This window comes from Hyperoodon ampullatus (genome assembly GCF_949752795.1).
Source record: "Hyperoodon ampullatus genome assembly, chromosome: 17".
Lineage (NCBI taxonomy): Eukaryota > Metazoa > Chordata > Mammalia > Artiodactyla > Ziphiidae > Hyperoodon > Hyperoodon ampullatus.
Window position 1 is genome coordinate 37267470 of NC_136930.1, and position 16859 is coordinate 37284328.

A 16859-nucleotide genomic window follows, 5' to 3' on the forward strand; every position below is an offset into this window, starting at 1 on the left:
AGTCCATAGCAAGTCTCCAGTCTTTCCCAGTAGAACCAAAATGAATATGATTGTAAGAGCACTTTTTCTCTCTTCTTTCATCAGGATTTAGTCAAGTGTCAGCCTGGATCCAGACTGCAGCATGAGAAAATCTGACATCTTTGATATTAAAGAACTTCGAGAATCAAGACCCAAACACCTGCCCCAACTCTAATTCCTGTTCTTCACCCAACATAGCTCTTCCACTCACATTTGCTCCCTCTTGTCTCTGGGCCTTTTCTGTACTGTGAAATCCAGAACGCAACACCACCACTCCCTTTCTGCAGCAATTCCATCCTTTAAACCTAGTTGAAATCCTAGCTGAGAACTGAGAGTCTGAGTTGGAAGGACTTCAAAGGTTACTCTGTCCAACACTCAACCTCATTCATACATCACCTATTCACCAACCCAACATTCATTTGGTAACTTCTAAGCCAAGTAAAAATGAATATGATAGATTCAGCCCAAAAAGAGGTCGCAGTTTGCACAGGGAGATTGGAATGCAAATGATTACAATGTAAGTACAATGTTCAAGACCTGAACAAAGTGCTTTGGGAGCACATTCTTTGACACTTGTCTAGATTCTATTTGAATACCTCCAGGGACAGGAAACTCAGGTAGCTCATTCCATTTCAGAAAACTATAACCAAATAAAGTTATCACATTGAGTTTAAATCTAACTTCTACATATTTACTCTAGTCTTTTCAAACTCCAGAGGTTTCAAAGATAAATCTAGATTTCTTTTCATATGTCTGTCACTTAGGTATTTGAAGACCACACCATAAATATCCCTAAATTTCTTACATGTTCTGATTCTAGGCTCTTCACCCTGTTGGCTGCCCTCCTCTGGCTCCACTGAAGATTTTTTATACCCTTCAAAGTTTGTTGGGGATTCACCAAGGTAAAATGGAGGGAGGCTATCCCCTCCTTTGTTCTTACCTTAATGCAAACTAAGATCACATTTACCTTCTGTGGAGGGAAGGGGGCACCCTTATTATTTATTGTAGAAAATCAAAGTTTTCAGTGATTCTTTTTTTCTCCCTCATTCATCTAAGTGATCTCTCCTCTTGAATGGCTCATATTGGGGCTTGTTCATACTATCTTGTATTATCAGTTAATTTTTTTATGTATAAATCTAAGCTCTCTACCTAAACAGAAGGATTCTTGGGGGGGTAAGGATACTTTTATTATTCATATTTTCCTTTAATAAGTATGTGAATGAATGAACAAGTGTTAAGGGAGAAAAGCACTATGGTATGCAGAGCAACGCCCCTTTCTAAAAGATGTCCACACCACAATGCCCAGAACCTGTGAATATGCTATGCTACATGGCAAGAGGGGAATTAAGTATGCAGATGGATTTATGGTTGTTGATGAACTGACTTTAAAGTAAAGAGATTATCCTGGATTATCACCCAGCAGGCCCAATATAATCACGAGAAGGCAATAGAGATCACAGTGAGAGTGATCTGAAGATGCTACTCTCTCCCTTTGAAGATGGAGAAAGGAGCCATGAGTCAAGGACTGCAGTAGCACTTCATCACTGGCTGAGGCAAGAAAACAGATTCTCACCTAAAGCCTCCAGAAGGGAATGCAGCTCTGCTGACACCTTGATTTTAGCCAACTGAGACCCATTTTAGACTTCTGACTTCCAGAACTGTAAGCTATGTGTGCCATTTTAAGCCACTAAATTTGTGGTAATTTGTTACAACAGCAATAGGAAATTCATTTAGGTGCTACCATTTTGTGCTATTTGCCAGCCATCATTTGGCATTTTCCTTTAGATTATCATTAATCCTTATAACGCTCTTTAGATTTTAAAAGTGTTGAAACTACTGGGTAAATTTGGAAAGATTAGCCAGCTAGTAAGAAGCAGAGCTAGGATTTGAACTCCGGTGTCTCTGGCTCCAACTTATGCTCATTTTACAAAACCACAATGCTTTCAGAAGGGATAAAATCACAACCCAGATATTGTACCTTAGTAATTCCCTAAACTTTTTTTTTTAATATTTATTTATTTGGCTGTGCCAGGTCTCAGCTGCAGCATGTGGGGTCTTTGTTGCTGGTGTGGGATCTTTAGTTGCAGCATACGAACTCTTAGTTGCGGCACGTGGGATCTAGTTTCCTGACCAGGGATCAATCCCAGACCCCTTGCATTGGGAGCGTGGAGTCTTACCCAGTGGGCCACCAGGGAAGTCCCCTATATATTCTGATTAGACTTCCCGAGTCCATTATTCCTAGCAGAAACTGGATACATAATTCAATAGCTCTTATTAACATTCTTCCTCTGTCTTCTTTCTCTCCGTGAACTTTTCCCTCTCCTGTGGATACTGCTTAAATATAAAATATTGTAAACTGAACATATAGCTTTAAATAGATTAAATTGTTCACTTCATATCATATGTCTATAGTTTATTATAAACTATAGTTTATTACTAGGATGTGAATTGAATACATTAGGTATTCATCTACAAATATTTATAATATCCAGTTTCCAAGGAAAACATGGTTTTATAGCTGATATCTTGGGGTAAGGGGTGTGGCGGCTTGAAGCAGGACCTCAATCCTTGTCTTCTTTGAAGAAAGAATTCAGCAAAGAGACAGATTGTGAAGGAGATAAAGCATTTATTAGGAGCAAAGTACGTGTGGAAGATCATACAGGTGGACTCAGAGTGAGGCGCAGAATGGGGATGGCTTAGGTTGCTTACATGGATACGGTCTTCCAGAGTGTCTCTGGCCAATCATCTCACTTGTGTCCATACTTGGCTGGACTCAGGGCCCTCCCTAGTACATGAATCTCTCAATCCAGATGGATTCCAGTGTGAAGGTTTCTGGGAGCTTGGCAGGACATATTATGGGTTGACCCCCCCCTCCTTCCTTTGAACCCTGAGGACTTTCTCTATGCCTGTGTTGGCTAGGAAATCCCTTCGACCACAAGAATGTGGAAAATGTGGTCACTCTGTCTTTCACCCAGTCAGGGCCTGATGCTCCTGCAGGTGTCTTATCTCAAGGTATTAGCAGGGGCCGGTTGTAGCTGCTCAGCCTGGGGCCCATCTATCTCCTACCTCATAACTACAATTGTTTTTCCTGAAAAACCATAACCAAACCCTTCAGTGCTCTGACAAGAACGGCCATTCAGTGGCGATACACTTATCTGTGCAAAATTTATTGCTGGTTACAGATACAATAACAAGGGTGGAAATTTTGCAATTATAAAGATATAGTTTATCCTCAAATCCATAATGAAAATGTGAAACTTTCTGTAGTTCCTTAATTATCACAGTTCACCTGTTGCAACATGCTACTTTTATCTCTATTTGAAACGAGTTCATTATTGAGCACCTATTGTGTGCAGTCATCACTATAACATAGTGCTTTAGAATGCAAGCTAAGATGCAAGGCAGATGATTGTACTACTTCCTACTTATGTAAATAGTGTAAATCACCCTCACTGAGACTCAAGTTTCCTCTCCTGTGAAATGGATATAATGGTAACACCTACCTCATATGAGAGTTATGAGGTTATAATGAGACAATGCATTTAGAACAGGGGATAGTATAAAGTAAGCACTCACTACCTGTTAGTTCTCACTATACGCCAAGCTGTGGGTTTATATGGGTGTATAAAAGAGACAGGATCCCTGCCCTTGAGAAGCTTATACTCTTACAGTTAAGGTGTACAGGTAAGCAAAGGATTATAGTTTTTAAGAAGTGTGCAGATCAGCAGCTACTATTTTTGAGTTCACAGTGTGGGAGCTTCTGCTGAAGTCCGCATATTGGCATGACCTGCTTCAGGGGCACTCATGACCAGGCACCTGCTGTAAAGTGCTCTAGACCACCCCAAGGTCTCAGTTCCCCTGAAACCCTTCACCTTTTACCCTCTGTATTCTGGAGAATTATCTGCAGAATTACAAAAAGTAATGAATGAAAAAGTAATCCTGCCTGATTATCTGATGGCTGGAGAAGAATACCCCTTCCCCCAAACATATCATTCTTAATATTTAAAGACACTGTCATAAGCAGGGATTTCTGAAATAAAGCAACTCTAGATACCCACTTTTCGTATTCTTTGTCACGTTAAATTAATGCACAGAAACTTCCTTCTTCCCAGGAGATTTTTGTCCCTAATTCTGCAAGAGAATGATGATATATATATTTTTTCCTCAAACATGATGAGAATTGTCTTATTTAATATTTATTTAAAATATTAAATAAGGCAAAACTGAATGCACCTATAACAGCCTCTGGCCCACAAGAAATGAGCCACAGTACATGATCTGTTTCTTTCTTACAAATGATTTGTTGATCTCAGTGCATAACTCCAAATAATTTAATTTCAAAGAAGCAGTTCTCAACCTCAGGATGGTAATAAAACAGGTACCTATTGCTTATATACTTGGTAAGTACTTGTTGATTTCCTATCCAAGACCTGGAGGAGTTAAAGAGGAGTGTCTAGCAGCCTCTCTTCCCTCTAATCATTGATTTTGGCAAAGGCCATGGTAGCTCATCAGGCATCAGGCTGACAGCATCTCAGACCCACTTGCAGGTCTATTTTAAGCTTCCTGGCTGGCACCACTGGACCATCTCCATGTTGTCACAGCTAACCTTCAATACCCCCAAGGGTTTTTATCATCCACCCACAAGAACACCAGGCCAATCTGGCTGAGCACTTGCTCGTCTCCAGGTTTATTCTAGGGCAAGAAAATGACTACATGTTAATGGTCTAATTCAGGAACTGTCTTTCATTTTTGGTATCACAAAAAGCATTGTGCAAACAAAACAGGTACTTTTGTGCAGTGCTTTCTTTGTACCATACTATTTTAGAAGCCCCTTCCTTTCTCCTTGCCTGCCCTTACAACAATCCTGGGTTGTTCGGTGCTACTTTTATCTACCTTCCAATGTCACAGGGTCAACAGGTGTTCTGGTGACTAAAACAGTCCGTGGGGTCAGAGCAGCAAACCCAAAGACCTTCCCTGGCCTTGGCCAGATGGCCATGTGATAACAAACAGCACTTCTGAAGCAAGCCTATCTACTGGGTGGCCAAATGGAGCTCCATCTAGAGACAGGAAGACAGCCAGGCCAGAGGAAAGACAAGGTTGAGATACTAAAGAATCTCCCCCAGTGGTACAAGCAGTTGGTTCCTCTGCAGAAGGACTGTGATTTTATTTAGAACATACTTATCACTGAATCATACAACTTTGTAGCTAGAGAACAAAACTTACACCTCTAAATGAGTTTATTTCAAAGCCATCACTTTGGGGAGCCGTTATTCTGACTCCAGAAATACCTTGGCATTGCCTTCAGACAAATTCTTTTGACTATATTTACTGGTGGCGAATACCAATTTTTTGAGAGTGCGTGTTATTATCAGAAATAGGTCATTGAGAACTAAGACTATTAGCAGGAGGGAATCAATACTATTCTGGTATGAAAACCAAGGTGTTAGTTATAGTAAACTAAGTTGGAGTTTCCTGTGCAGATCCAAAAACAATTTGAAAAGGTAATTTAAAAAGTGCTCTGAATAATGGCAATGTTGGTGTGGAATAATGAGATATGCTACCAAGATGATCTGAAGGTCACTGATATGGATGTATATATTCTGGAGTCTCATGACTCTATTTTCACTATCACTAGGAAAAAGTTTATGGACAACAGGCAAGCCTAATATAAACTTCATTTCTGAGTCCTCAGGCAGAAATTGTCAAAATAAAAATCCACTTACCTTCAATTACCTGGTCTCCATGTCTGCAAGGTAGGGGCTAAGAGGCAGTGACATTCCTCATGTAAATAAATTACTTTAACCTGACTTCCTAAGGTTCTAAGGATCTCCAATCTTATGACTTCTTAGTATCTAGCTGTAGAACATATTCCACTTGAGGGTCTGGGTTTCCTACTTGCTAGGAGTCCTTAATTAAAACAAACACACTCATCTGGACATGTCTATAATGTTAATAATAGCTGATACTTATATAGCCCTTACTACTTGCTTGTACTTACTTAGCATGATATGTATCAACTCAATACAACCCTGTGAGGTTAAAAAGTTTTAAAATATTACTATTTTTATTGCTATCTTACTTATGAAAGAACTGAGCCAGGAAGAGGTTGCCCAAGGCCACACAGTAAGCTGCAGAGCTGGGACTGGAACTCAGGCAGTCTATCTCCAGCTGTGCTCTTACTCACTTTGCTATACCACCCTATACTGCCTCTATGAGACCACAGAAAACCAGATACATAAATCAGATACTCAACAGAATAAAGGACAATGAAAAATATTTACAAAATTATGGGACGCTCATTTGAGAAGTAGAAAGGAGGGGTGAAGTGAGGCAAGACCCACGTAAAATGGGATGAAGGCCACATAAAAATAGCCCCAAGAGTTCCATGGGCAGCCTGGGGCTGGGCAAAAAGGCCCTCTAATTTATTTAGAGAATAGAGGAGGCAGTTGGAAAGACGTAGGAGTTATAAAGAACCAGTTACTGGCACTGTTTTGTGTCTATAAAAGTTTTCCTTTATTACATAAAAATCAGATAATGCAAATTAATAAAAACAAAACTCCACAATACTGTTAACACGACAGTTTTTATATCCAGCCCACATCACTTTATGAACTTTATTGGCTAGTAAGCAGATATGCTTAATAAATCAAAGTAAACTGTTTAACAGTAGGTGGGTTAAGTGCAATGATCTACCTGATACCATCTCCGAGGAAGCTTTTAGAAGCCACTATCAGTGACTCATTTCCCATAAAGAGGGGATTACGTGTGGACAGAAGCAAGTGAAATAGCCCTTGACGTGCCTTCCCTTTAACCCCAGGCTGCCAATACCACCCCAAATCCAACTCGTCTCACAGAAGGGGAAACTGAGTCTTATGGAGCGGAAATGACTTGTATGAAAGTCCTGACACAAGAGTCCAGGGTTCTTCCCACTTCGTCACAAATGCAGACTGCATTCTACCCTTTTCCTCGTAACCATTCAGGGCAAGTAAGTCAATACTGATTTCAAAGCCCTTTAGAAAACGTGAGCACACACCTACTCTACAGGGTAAAGAATTCCTTCATCACAACTTCCTCTTGCTGCTGTTTAGACCGCCTTCCTCTCCCTGGGCCCTGCGAGGTGCCCAGAAAATGATAGAAAACATCGTCCACAGCAGCACTCCTAAAATCTGCAAAGTATCAAATGAATGAGGCCACAGATACTCCCGGGTTATCACGCCTTGTTATTCCAGGCAGGGGCGACTGCAGCGAATGCAGTTTCCCGTTGGGCAGGGAGCCGCCCCAACAGCCTAAACCTACGAAGCCCCGGCCCACCCGCAAGGCGCGGGGGAGGCTCGGCCAGCCCCCCGCCGAGGTGCCAGGGATTCGCGGAAGCCTGCCCGGCAGGCAGAAGCCGGTCCCGGGGCCCAGCTCGCTTGGGGACGCTGGTCCGGGGCAGACGCTTCCTCCAGCCCGTTCCGCCGCCAACCCAGTAACCGCGCGCAGCCCCACCCTCCCCCAGGCTACCAGGCGCGGGCGCGGTCACGTGAGGCGGGCCCGCGGAACCAATGGGCACCTCGCGCGGAATGGAAGGGATTGTCTGACCCCCATGACGTCACAAAGCCGGCGGGGAGCGCGCCGCTCTTCCGCTCCCACGCGCCGGGCCTCGGCCCGCTCTCCTCCTCTCCTCCCACTCGCCACTGCGCAGCCAATCGGAAGGCGGGAAGAGCTCCGGCCCGAACGTGTGGGCGGGGTAGGGTGGCGGCCCTGCGGGGCAGGGTCGCTGAGTGGGCCGGGCTGGGGCAAGGGGCCGAGCTACAGGGAGTTGCGCCGGGCTGCGTGGAAGGACCGCCCGGAGGTGCCGCCGCCGCGGCCGCCTCCTTGTTGAGAAGAAGCGGCTCCTCCCCTGCCGTGCCCGGTTCGTATTCCCTACTCCGGGCCCCGAGCCGGAATCCTCCTCCACCAGCCCAAAGTTGTGAGGGGGCGGCTGGCGCTCGTGGGGAGCGGCGACCGCGGGCGTGCGGAGGGACTAGCCCCGGAGCGCCAGGTGCGCGTGAGGGCGTCGGGGCCGCAGCGGGCGTGGCGGCGCTGGGGGCAGCCGCAGGCTCGGGGTGGTGGGCGGGCCCGCCGCGCCCGCTGTCAGCGCGGGGGGCGCCGTGGGGACCCGCGGGAGGGTGGGCTCCTGGGAGGTGCGGCGCAGGTGGCGCGGCGTCACTGCCTGAGGGTTCCCCCTTACACACCCCGAGTCCAGGGTGATCCCACCGGCAGCCGCCGCGGGCCGACCCTGTTTTCAGGACTGAAGCCGGTGCGGCGTGGGCGGGCGGAGGATGCCGCGCGCCCATGGGCTCCACTCCCGGGCTGGATGGACGGGCCGGTCCCGGGTCGCGCCTCCGCGGGCGTTGGGGCCCCTGCCGCCTCCACTGTAGCTCTGCCTCTCCCGCGGGGTGGGTTTGTTTGTTTGGTTTCCTTCTTCTCCCCACCCCTTTCTTCCTCCTCCATCCTCTTCCCCCCTCCTAGCCCCATTCACCGGGCTGGGGCGAGACCTCGCCCCTCCTCCGCTCCCGCCTACCCTGCCGCCGCCTCCTCTAATGAGCATCTCTGCCTTGCTTTCAATGGGCCGGTGCTGCTGTCGCTGCTGCTGTCCGCGCGGGTTGTGGATGTTGTCGGCTCCGTGTTGTGATGACAGGAGAATGTGTGTGTGTCCCGGGCCCAGACGAATTGGTAGGTATTCACTTAACTACCTGCGTTGGGTACCCAGGAAGGATGATGACTGATTTTGTGTGTGGATGGTTTTAGGTGGGTCGGCGTGGAATTAAGAGGTGAGATAGATAGAAAAAGGGGGACAGAGGCATCCTGGACCAGGATAGCTTTTATGCCTTAGGGAGTGCAATTTTCAGGTAGGGACAAAGGAAACTAATCAAACAAGTGCTGGCTTGGGGCTTCGTGTCTTCCGAAGGCAACCGGTTTCTTCATTCATGTAGAGATAACAGGAGCTGTGAAATGGCTAGACATTGCCCAAAAATGCTGAAAAATCGCAGAGAGTCTTTATGCAGGGTGTTTAATGCAATCAAATTACGTAAACTGGGGTTCTGACACATTTAATGATTAGTATAGCATTTTTTTTCGTTTACACCAAAATCTTTGCAAACCTAAAGAGCTCTGGAGTCGGTGCAGTAATTGCATTCTCTAATTTCTTCTGTGAGTTTATTGATGAAGTTGAATCATTTCTTGGCACAAACTCTGTTGAGCACATCAGTAAGAATGGATGGACCTCTTTCCTGTTTCTGGTTACAGCTCATCTTTCCGTATTAGTCGTTGGCAAAATTGGCAAAATCTGCCTGAGACTAAGATGCTGCATATAAGGTGGCTAAGTCTGTATCATGGGATAGGACCTTTTAAGTGAAATTGTGGCCAGAAATAACTGGAAAATTTGACAGTGCTTCAGTTTACCACAACTGTACCTTGCTGCTGTTCTTCCTGCCTCATCAAGAGCCGTCTACTTCATTAATTTAGTAAGTTTGTCGACAGAAGTTTTGATTTCATGGGGTTTTGTTGTTGAATCACAGGATATTCAGAAGGATACTCACAGAGTTTTTTGAATGCTCACTTAATGGTTTATGAAAGCATTTGAAAGTACTTCGACTTCTAGTAGTAACTGGTCTGATGGAGAGAGTATGTTACTTGTATTGGTGGTGATAGAATGTTCATTAATCACAGAGTAGGTAACTTCCCTAAGAATTTGACTTTTGGAGGCATGTTGGGAGTCTCAGTCCATATGCTAAGCCCCTGAGTAACTGAAAGATACAGTTAATAAAATTCACTCTCTGCTTTTTTGTTTTTAATGTCGAGAATTTATGCCTGAAGGAAAAATGTATGTTAGAGTGCTTGCTGTTTGAATTTACGTATTATTCAAAGCATCTGCTGCATGAATCAGTTCTTTTTGCCACAGTAGTTCATTTTGCAGTCAATTACAAAAGCAGGAGGATTGTCAAAGCAAAGGAATTTAAGGAAAGTGTGGGTTTCCTGGACTTGTTATTCCTTGATCAGACATCATATAGCCAAATGCTGGTATGCATCTATCTGTCAAACCCTCCTCCAAACACACACACACACACACACACACACACACACACACACACACACAGTACTTTGATTCAAGCTACATTCCATGCAGAAATACACATGTTTTTCCTCTAAGATTCTTAAGTTTTAAAGTAAGTATAAATGCAAACGTACATAAAGTTACAGAGAAAATTTATTTTCATTAAGATTGGTGTCTATTTACATTTTTAATAACAAAAAATCTTTATACAAAGCATGAAATAAGTTAATGTGCTTTCTGCATACAAACCTAGCAAGAGATATAATTCATATCTGGAAGCCAGTGTCATGTGGCCCCACGTTTGAGCACATCTCCTGGCTCAGTCATGTACACTTAACCTTTGGATGACTTTCAGGTATTCAGTTTGAAGTGCTGTTAGTTAAGTGGTTAGTCTTGATAGATTCCTGTTCTGGAATTTCTGTTTTTCGTGACTGCCTTTCAGAATACTTATTTAGTTATTGATCTTATTTCCAAAATTCTAATCATTTTCTTCTATTGCCTAATCTTGTCCTCAATTTTGTAAACAAATCCCTTCTTAAATAGTGTAGTTAAAATAATGGTATTTTCTATCACATGCAAAAGGGGTTCTATATGACTGGCTTATACAGCACTTATTACAGAAGCAAATTCAGTGTTTTCTCTGCCCCCCTCCCCGCATTCCACTTATCTTTTTTCTAACTGTGTTTCAAAAGAGGGTGCGTGAAAATAATGTAATATATTCTAACACTCTCTATGATATCTAAAATTTTTTCTTAATGCGTTCAACCTTAGGAAGGAATAGTTGATATTAAGACTCAGATGGTTTTACATTCCTTATTCCTTTTTGTTTACTGCATTTGTTTTCTTATTTAAAATATAAAGCCTGTTTATTTATAGGCCAGATGAATACTTTGAGGCAATACCTCAAGAATTCAGGGGAAATATATGTTACAAGAGGGATTCTCTTCTTGTAAAAATTATCTGAATTAATGATATATGTTTATTAAATTTTCTAGATAAATGCCCAGCATAATGTTTTCAGTGTCACGTAGTATGTGGTATGATTTTGGTTTATTCATGATTATAATGCTCTACCTTTTTTAGCCAAACCTTAGACCATTAGACTACTATTTCACTGTTTATTAATTTCCAAGGGCAAATAGATAACCTTTTTTTTTAAATGTAAGAGAAAATATTTTTCTAGGGGTGAATTCTACTTGGGATCCATTATAGACGAAAATCATATTTCTGTAGCTTTCTTTCATGGCTGATAAACAGAGGAAAACGGTAGCAAGTAAATTAAATTTCAGAACTGTGACCATTTACGTTACAAACAAAGTTTTAGAGCTGCTAGAATACTTAGGTTTTTTTAATCACAAAGAATACACTAAAATTAAACAACAAGTAAATGAACCCTGCATTTGATATCAAAGCCTCACTTCAATGCGCACTTTTTATAAAGGCACAGAGTCCAAGAAGCGGGCTCAGATAGCATCTACTCTGATGTGTTCATGTACAGCTTAGGAAAGCAAGGCTCAAAGCGGTGATCCAGCTTTTACAGGATTATGTGGTGAATTGGTGGCAGACCTACGTCCCTAAACTTGCCACATTGGCACAGTGGTCTGGAGAAACATTGTTTGCAAGACCATCTACTAGGATGCAGGGAGGGCATTTTGGAACTTCTATTTTTATTCATTATGTAAAATTTTTCTTGTACAGGTTATAATGAACATTATATTAATGTAGTAGCATATGTATAAAACTTACAAATAATTCATGAATACACACAGGTTAGGGCTGCATCTCAACACTTTTATGGTAGTAGCCATGTGTATCAAATGCTAACAATTGACCACTGGTCTAGAAACAGGATCTTCATAAATGGGAGAAGTCCCTGTGCAATTTGGGAGATCCACGGCCTTTTTTAAGGATAGGGAGAAGGGTGATTGGCCAGGTAGACTGCCACTGCATCATGTTATATAACCTTTGTCTCCTCCACTCTCCGCAGCCAGATCTATTGTACATTCTGCACAGTTTCTGCTGCACAGAGAAATACAAGGAAGAGAGAAAAGTAAAGCTCGACGACATTTCAATCCTGGCTCCATAAGTGATTGGGAGGTGTGCTTAGCAGAGTATATCCTGTAGAAATAGTACATGATATGTGTGTAAAATGTAGTGCCTTAGGAGGCACAGGGAGCCTGTGGATTCACCTGCTAAACATTTGTTATGAAAGCAAAAATAGATTAAGTAATCTGAATGTAACTTTTGCTGTCTAGGAATCCCAGTCAGAAGTTCCAGCCTGCCGCTGTTCTCTGATGCCATGCCAGCACCAACTCAACTGTTTTTCCCTCTGATCCGTCATTGTGAACTGAGCAGAATCTATGGCACTGCGTGTTACTGCCACCACAGACATCTCTGCTGCTCACCCTCTTACATTCCTCAGAGTCGCCTGAGATACACACCCCATCCGGCATATGCTACCTTTTATAGGCCAAAGGAGAGCTGGTGGCAGTACACCCAAGGAAGGAGATATGCTTCCACACCACAGAAATTTTACCTTACACCTCCACAAGTCAACAGCATCCTGAAAGCTAATGAATACAGTTTCAAAGTGCCAGAATTTGATGGCAAAAATGTCAGTTCTGTCCTTGGATTTGACAGCAATCAGCTGCCTGCGAATGCACCCATTGAGGACCGGAGAAGTGCAGCAACCTGCTTGCAGACCAGAGGGATGCTTTTGGGGGTTTTCGACGGCCATGCAGGCTGTGCTTGCTCCCAGGCGGTCAGTGAAAGACTCTTTTATTATATTGCTGTCTCTCTGTTACCCCATGAGACTTTGCTAGAGATTGAAAATGCGGTGGAGAGCGGTCGAGCACTGCTCCCCATTCTCCAGTGGCACAAGCATCCCAACGATTACTTCAGTAAGGAGGCGTCCAAATTATATTTCAACAGCTTGAGGACTTACTGGCAAGAGCTTATAGACCTGAACACTGGGGAGTCGACTGAAATTGATGTTAAGGAGGCTTTGGTTAATGCTTTCAAGAGGCTTGATAATGACATCTCCTTGGAGGCTCAAGTCGGTGATCCCAATTCTTTCCTCAACTACCTGGTGCTTCGAGTGGCATTTTCTGGGGCCACAGCTTGTGTGGCCCATGTGGATGGTGTTGACCTTCATGTGGCCAATACTGGTGATAGCAGAGCCATGCTGGGCGTGCAGGAAGAGGACGGCTCTTGGTCGGCAGTCACTCTATCTAATGACCACAATGCTCAGAATGAAAGAGAAGTGGAACGCCTGAAATTGGAGCACCCGAAGAATGAGGCCAAGAGTGTGGTGAAACAGGATCGGCTACTTGGCTTACTGATGCCTTTTAGGGCTTTTGGAGACGTAAAGTTCAAATGGAGCATTGACCTTCAAAAGAGAGTGATAGAATCTGGCCCAGACCAGCTGAATGACAACGAATATACCAAGTTTATCCCTCCTAATTATTACACACCTCCTTATCTCACTGCTGAGCCAGAAGTAACTTACCACCGATTAAGGCCACAGGATAAATTTCTGGTATTGGCGACTGATGGATTGTGGGAGACAATGCATAGGCAGGATGTGGTTAGGATTGTGGGCGAGTACCTAACAGGCATGCATCACCAGCAGCCAATAGCTGTTGGTGGCTATAAGGTGACTCTGGGACAGATGCATGGCCTTTTAACAGAAAGGAGAGCCAAGATGTCATCAGTATTTGAGGATCAGAACGCAGCAACCCATCTAATTCGCCATGCTGTGGGCAACAATGAGTTTGGGGCTGTCGATCACGAGCGCCTCTCCAAAATGCTTAGTCTTCCTGAAGAGCTTGCTAGGATGTACAGGGATGACATTACAATCATTGTAGTTCAGTTCAATTCTCATGTCGTGGGGGCATATCAACACCAGGAACAGTGAGTGGGTCTTAACCCTGGCAGTTCTCGAAGGAAATAGATTTAAAGAGCAGATAGATTTTAAAAAGATACTAATATAGTAAACATTTCCAGTGGGTCATTCTAAGCATTTCCCCATTTGATACTCTAGTCAGCCAAGTAGTCCACATTGACTTTGTATCCGGGTGGCAGGATCCTGAGTCTCCTTCTGCTTAGCTCGGACCTCACAGCACTTGCACTTGAGGCACGTCAGTTCCTTACTGCAGATGTCTTATGACATTGGCTTCTTTTTTCAATCTGAGAAAATCAGGATGACCTTACAAACAGGATCTTGAACAGGCCCAAAGCAAGGAACTTGCTGGGCATATTCTCTTGGTAAAACGAAAAAACATTACACAGCTGCAGACCGCTTTCATCACCAAGATTTCACTGTACATGAGAACATTTATTTATTGCATGATCTCCTAGATATACAGCCTATGCATTATTCATATAACTTTATTTTAACCTGAAGTAGTTTTCAAATCCAGTGCTTTAAGCCATAAAGGACCGAGAACCAAGTAATCTGAATTTGTAAGTGTGTGTGCTTATTTGACTGGAATCCTGCTTAAATGGAAAAACAAATGCTACCCCCTTCCCCTCCCCTGATTACCTAATGTGATTGAAACAGTTTCTATCTTGCCACACACTTGAAGACAATAAAGGTGTTTAGTTTTATCTACTCTTATTGATGTTAAATAAAGGAAAAATAATTTTTTCAGTTTATATTAATGAAAAGCTTTATTTAGTTTGAAATAAAAGATCCAGAATGAAGAGAAGAGACTGATATGTTCAATTACTGTCATCTGCAACCACCAGCACGTCACTCTTATCATGTAATCCCCCGAAGCGTGGCATGCTGTGTGTGCTGGGTAGACTGCTGCTGGGAAATCATACTTCTAATTTAGTAGTGATAATAATTTTCATCACTTTTGGACTTTTAAGGATGACACATATAAAATAAATTTAAATATATAATTTTGGGGAGTAAGGTTTAATATTACCTTTGGGTGCTGAAACGAGGAGGAAGTTTTTTGTTTTTCCCCACTTAGATGTAGGTCAATTAAAATAATTGGTTTAAAAATTACTAAATGCTTTTAAACATATTGTAGCTTATAAATAGGAATGTTAAGATATATACATGAGAAATTTTTAAAGGTAAGTATTGTGCATGCCTGATGCTTAATGGAACACTTAGCAGCATCAAGTATTGTTTGCAGCAGTCGCCATAATTATATGCAGTCTCTTCCAATGCTGTATCAAAGTAAATGAAAATACATATATTCAAATTGGCTTTTGGGGAGCTTATTTAATATGCATCAAATGGCATTTTGTTCCTGTGTTTAATGGTGATCCATGTACAGCTGTGCATATATTTTCATCACTTATTGTAGCATCACTGATAAAAGAATGGCTATGACTATGTTTGATTTTCACATAGATTTTAATACAAAACATGATCAGTTTTCCCTTGTGTAATTAGTTGAGGGGTGTTTAGGTCCTTTCAGATTTCTGTAGAATATGAACTAGATATTCAAGGACTCCCTCTGGACTGTGGACACTGAAGCAAGGTAGAATTGGCTGCAAAATTTGTTCCAATTGAAAATAGACTCAGGAAGATTGCAGCTCGGAGGACCATATAATGTTTGTTTTCTGAGGTCTATTTTTTTTTCCTTTTTTTTTTCCCCTTGAGTCAGCTTGAAACTTTCCTCCCAGGCAGTATTTTGGAGGGGGAAAAGCTATTGTACTATATACTTATTTATAAATGTTTTGACAGAGACTTCATCTTTTAATGAAATATATGTAGAATGCAGTAGCAGTTAAAACTCATTTTCAGGCTACTATTTGAATTTCTCTTGAACACCACCACTAAAGAGTTCCACATTATCTTATACTTAGTAAAGTCTCGTCTCTGTATAGTACAGTATATATAAATTTGGTTTCCCATGGTCATGATCAAGATAGTAATTCTTATTATTACACAAGAAACTTGGTCTGCAGTCCAAAAGCCTGTCTACTCTCTATAGAAATGAAAATGCAGTGTGGAGTTAACAGTGTGGAAATGAAAATAATGGAAATGAAAATAATTGGATGTTAGAAATATGAATATTATCATCTAAAAGAAGTTGTGATTTTATTACAATTGGTTGTCACTGTGATGTGATATCTAGAATTAAAGAATATGTGTAAACTTTCATGGTGTTTAGCCTTTCTTAAACTTTTTTAAATTTATACTTTCTAACATATGTATCAACTTCTGTATGTAGTCAGTGGCTCATGGTATTTATAATACGTCCTTAGCTAGTTAAATGGAATGGTGGTATGGTACACAGTACTTGGGGAAAAAAAACTGTCTTGTATCTGTGTGAAGAAATGTGAAAAGTTCATATATAATATAGAGAATGGTCAGAGAAATGCCCACAGTGAATTAAAGCTTCATATCTGCTTTCTGAATGACCTGTGTTGGTTTTTAATTAATAGTAAGATTCATTAGATGCTTTCTATGGGGGTAGATTATACTTAACTTTAGGATCCTCTAGATAGATAGTACTTTAAAAAAAAACTAGGGTATAATTTACATTCAGTAAAATGCACAGATTTTAAATGTGTAGTTTGAGATTTGGTAACCACAACCCAATCAAGATATAGAACTTTTCCATTACTCCAGCAGAAAATTCCCTCATGCCACTTTCCAGTTAATCCCTCCCCACAAAACTATTGTTCTGACTTCTATCACCATAGATAGTGTTACTTGTTCTAGAAATTCATACAAATGAAATCATATCATATGTACTCTTTTGTATCTGACGGTTGTTCATTTTTTTGAGATTCA

The 16859-nt window shown here is 42.1% G+C and overlaps 1 protein-coding gene across 2 annotated transcripts; it reads left to right on the plus strand.

Moving 5' to 3' along the window:
• Positions 1-8356: 8356 nt before the first annotated feature.
• PDP1 (pyruvate dehydrogenase phosphatase catalytic subunit 1) lies at positions 8357-14012 on the plus strand (the record flags this gene model as incomplete). Of its 2 annotated transcripts, XM_079722405.1 has the most annotated exons (3): positions 8357-8438; positions 8681-8715; positions 12352-14012. In XM_079722405.1, the coding sequence occupies exons 2-3, from the start codon at positions 8685-8687 to the stop codon at positions 14010-14012; spliced, it is 1692 nt and encodes a 563-aa protein (XP_079578531.1). In that variant the 5' UTR covers positions 8357-8438; positions 8681-8684. The 2 variants fall into 2 exon arrangements, with proteins under 2 accessions (XP_079578531.1, XP_079578532.1); XM_079722406.1 differs by lacking the exon at positions 8357-8438 and having other exon boundaries at positions 8459-8715.
• Positions 14013-16859: the final 2847 nt, after the last annotated feature.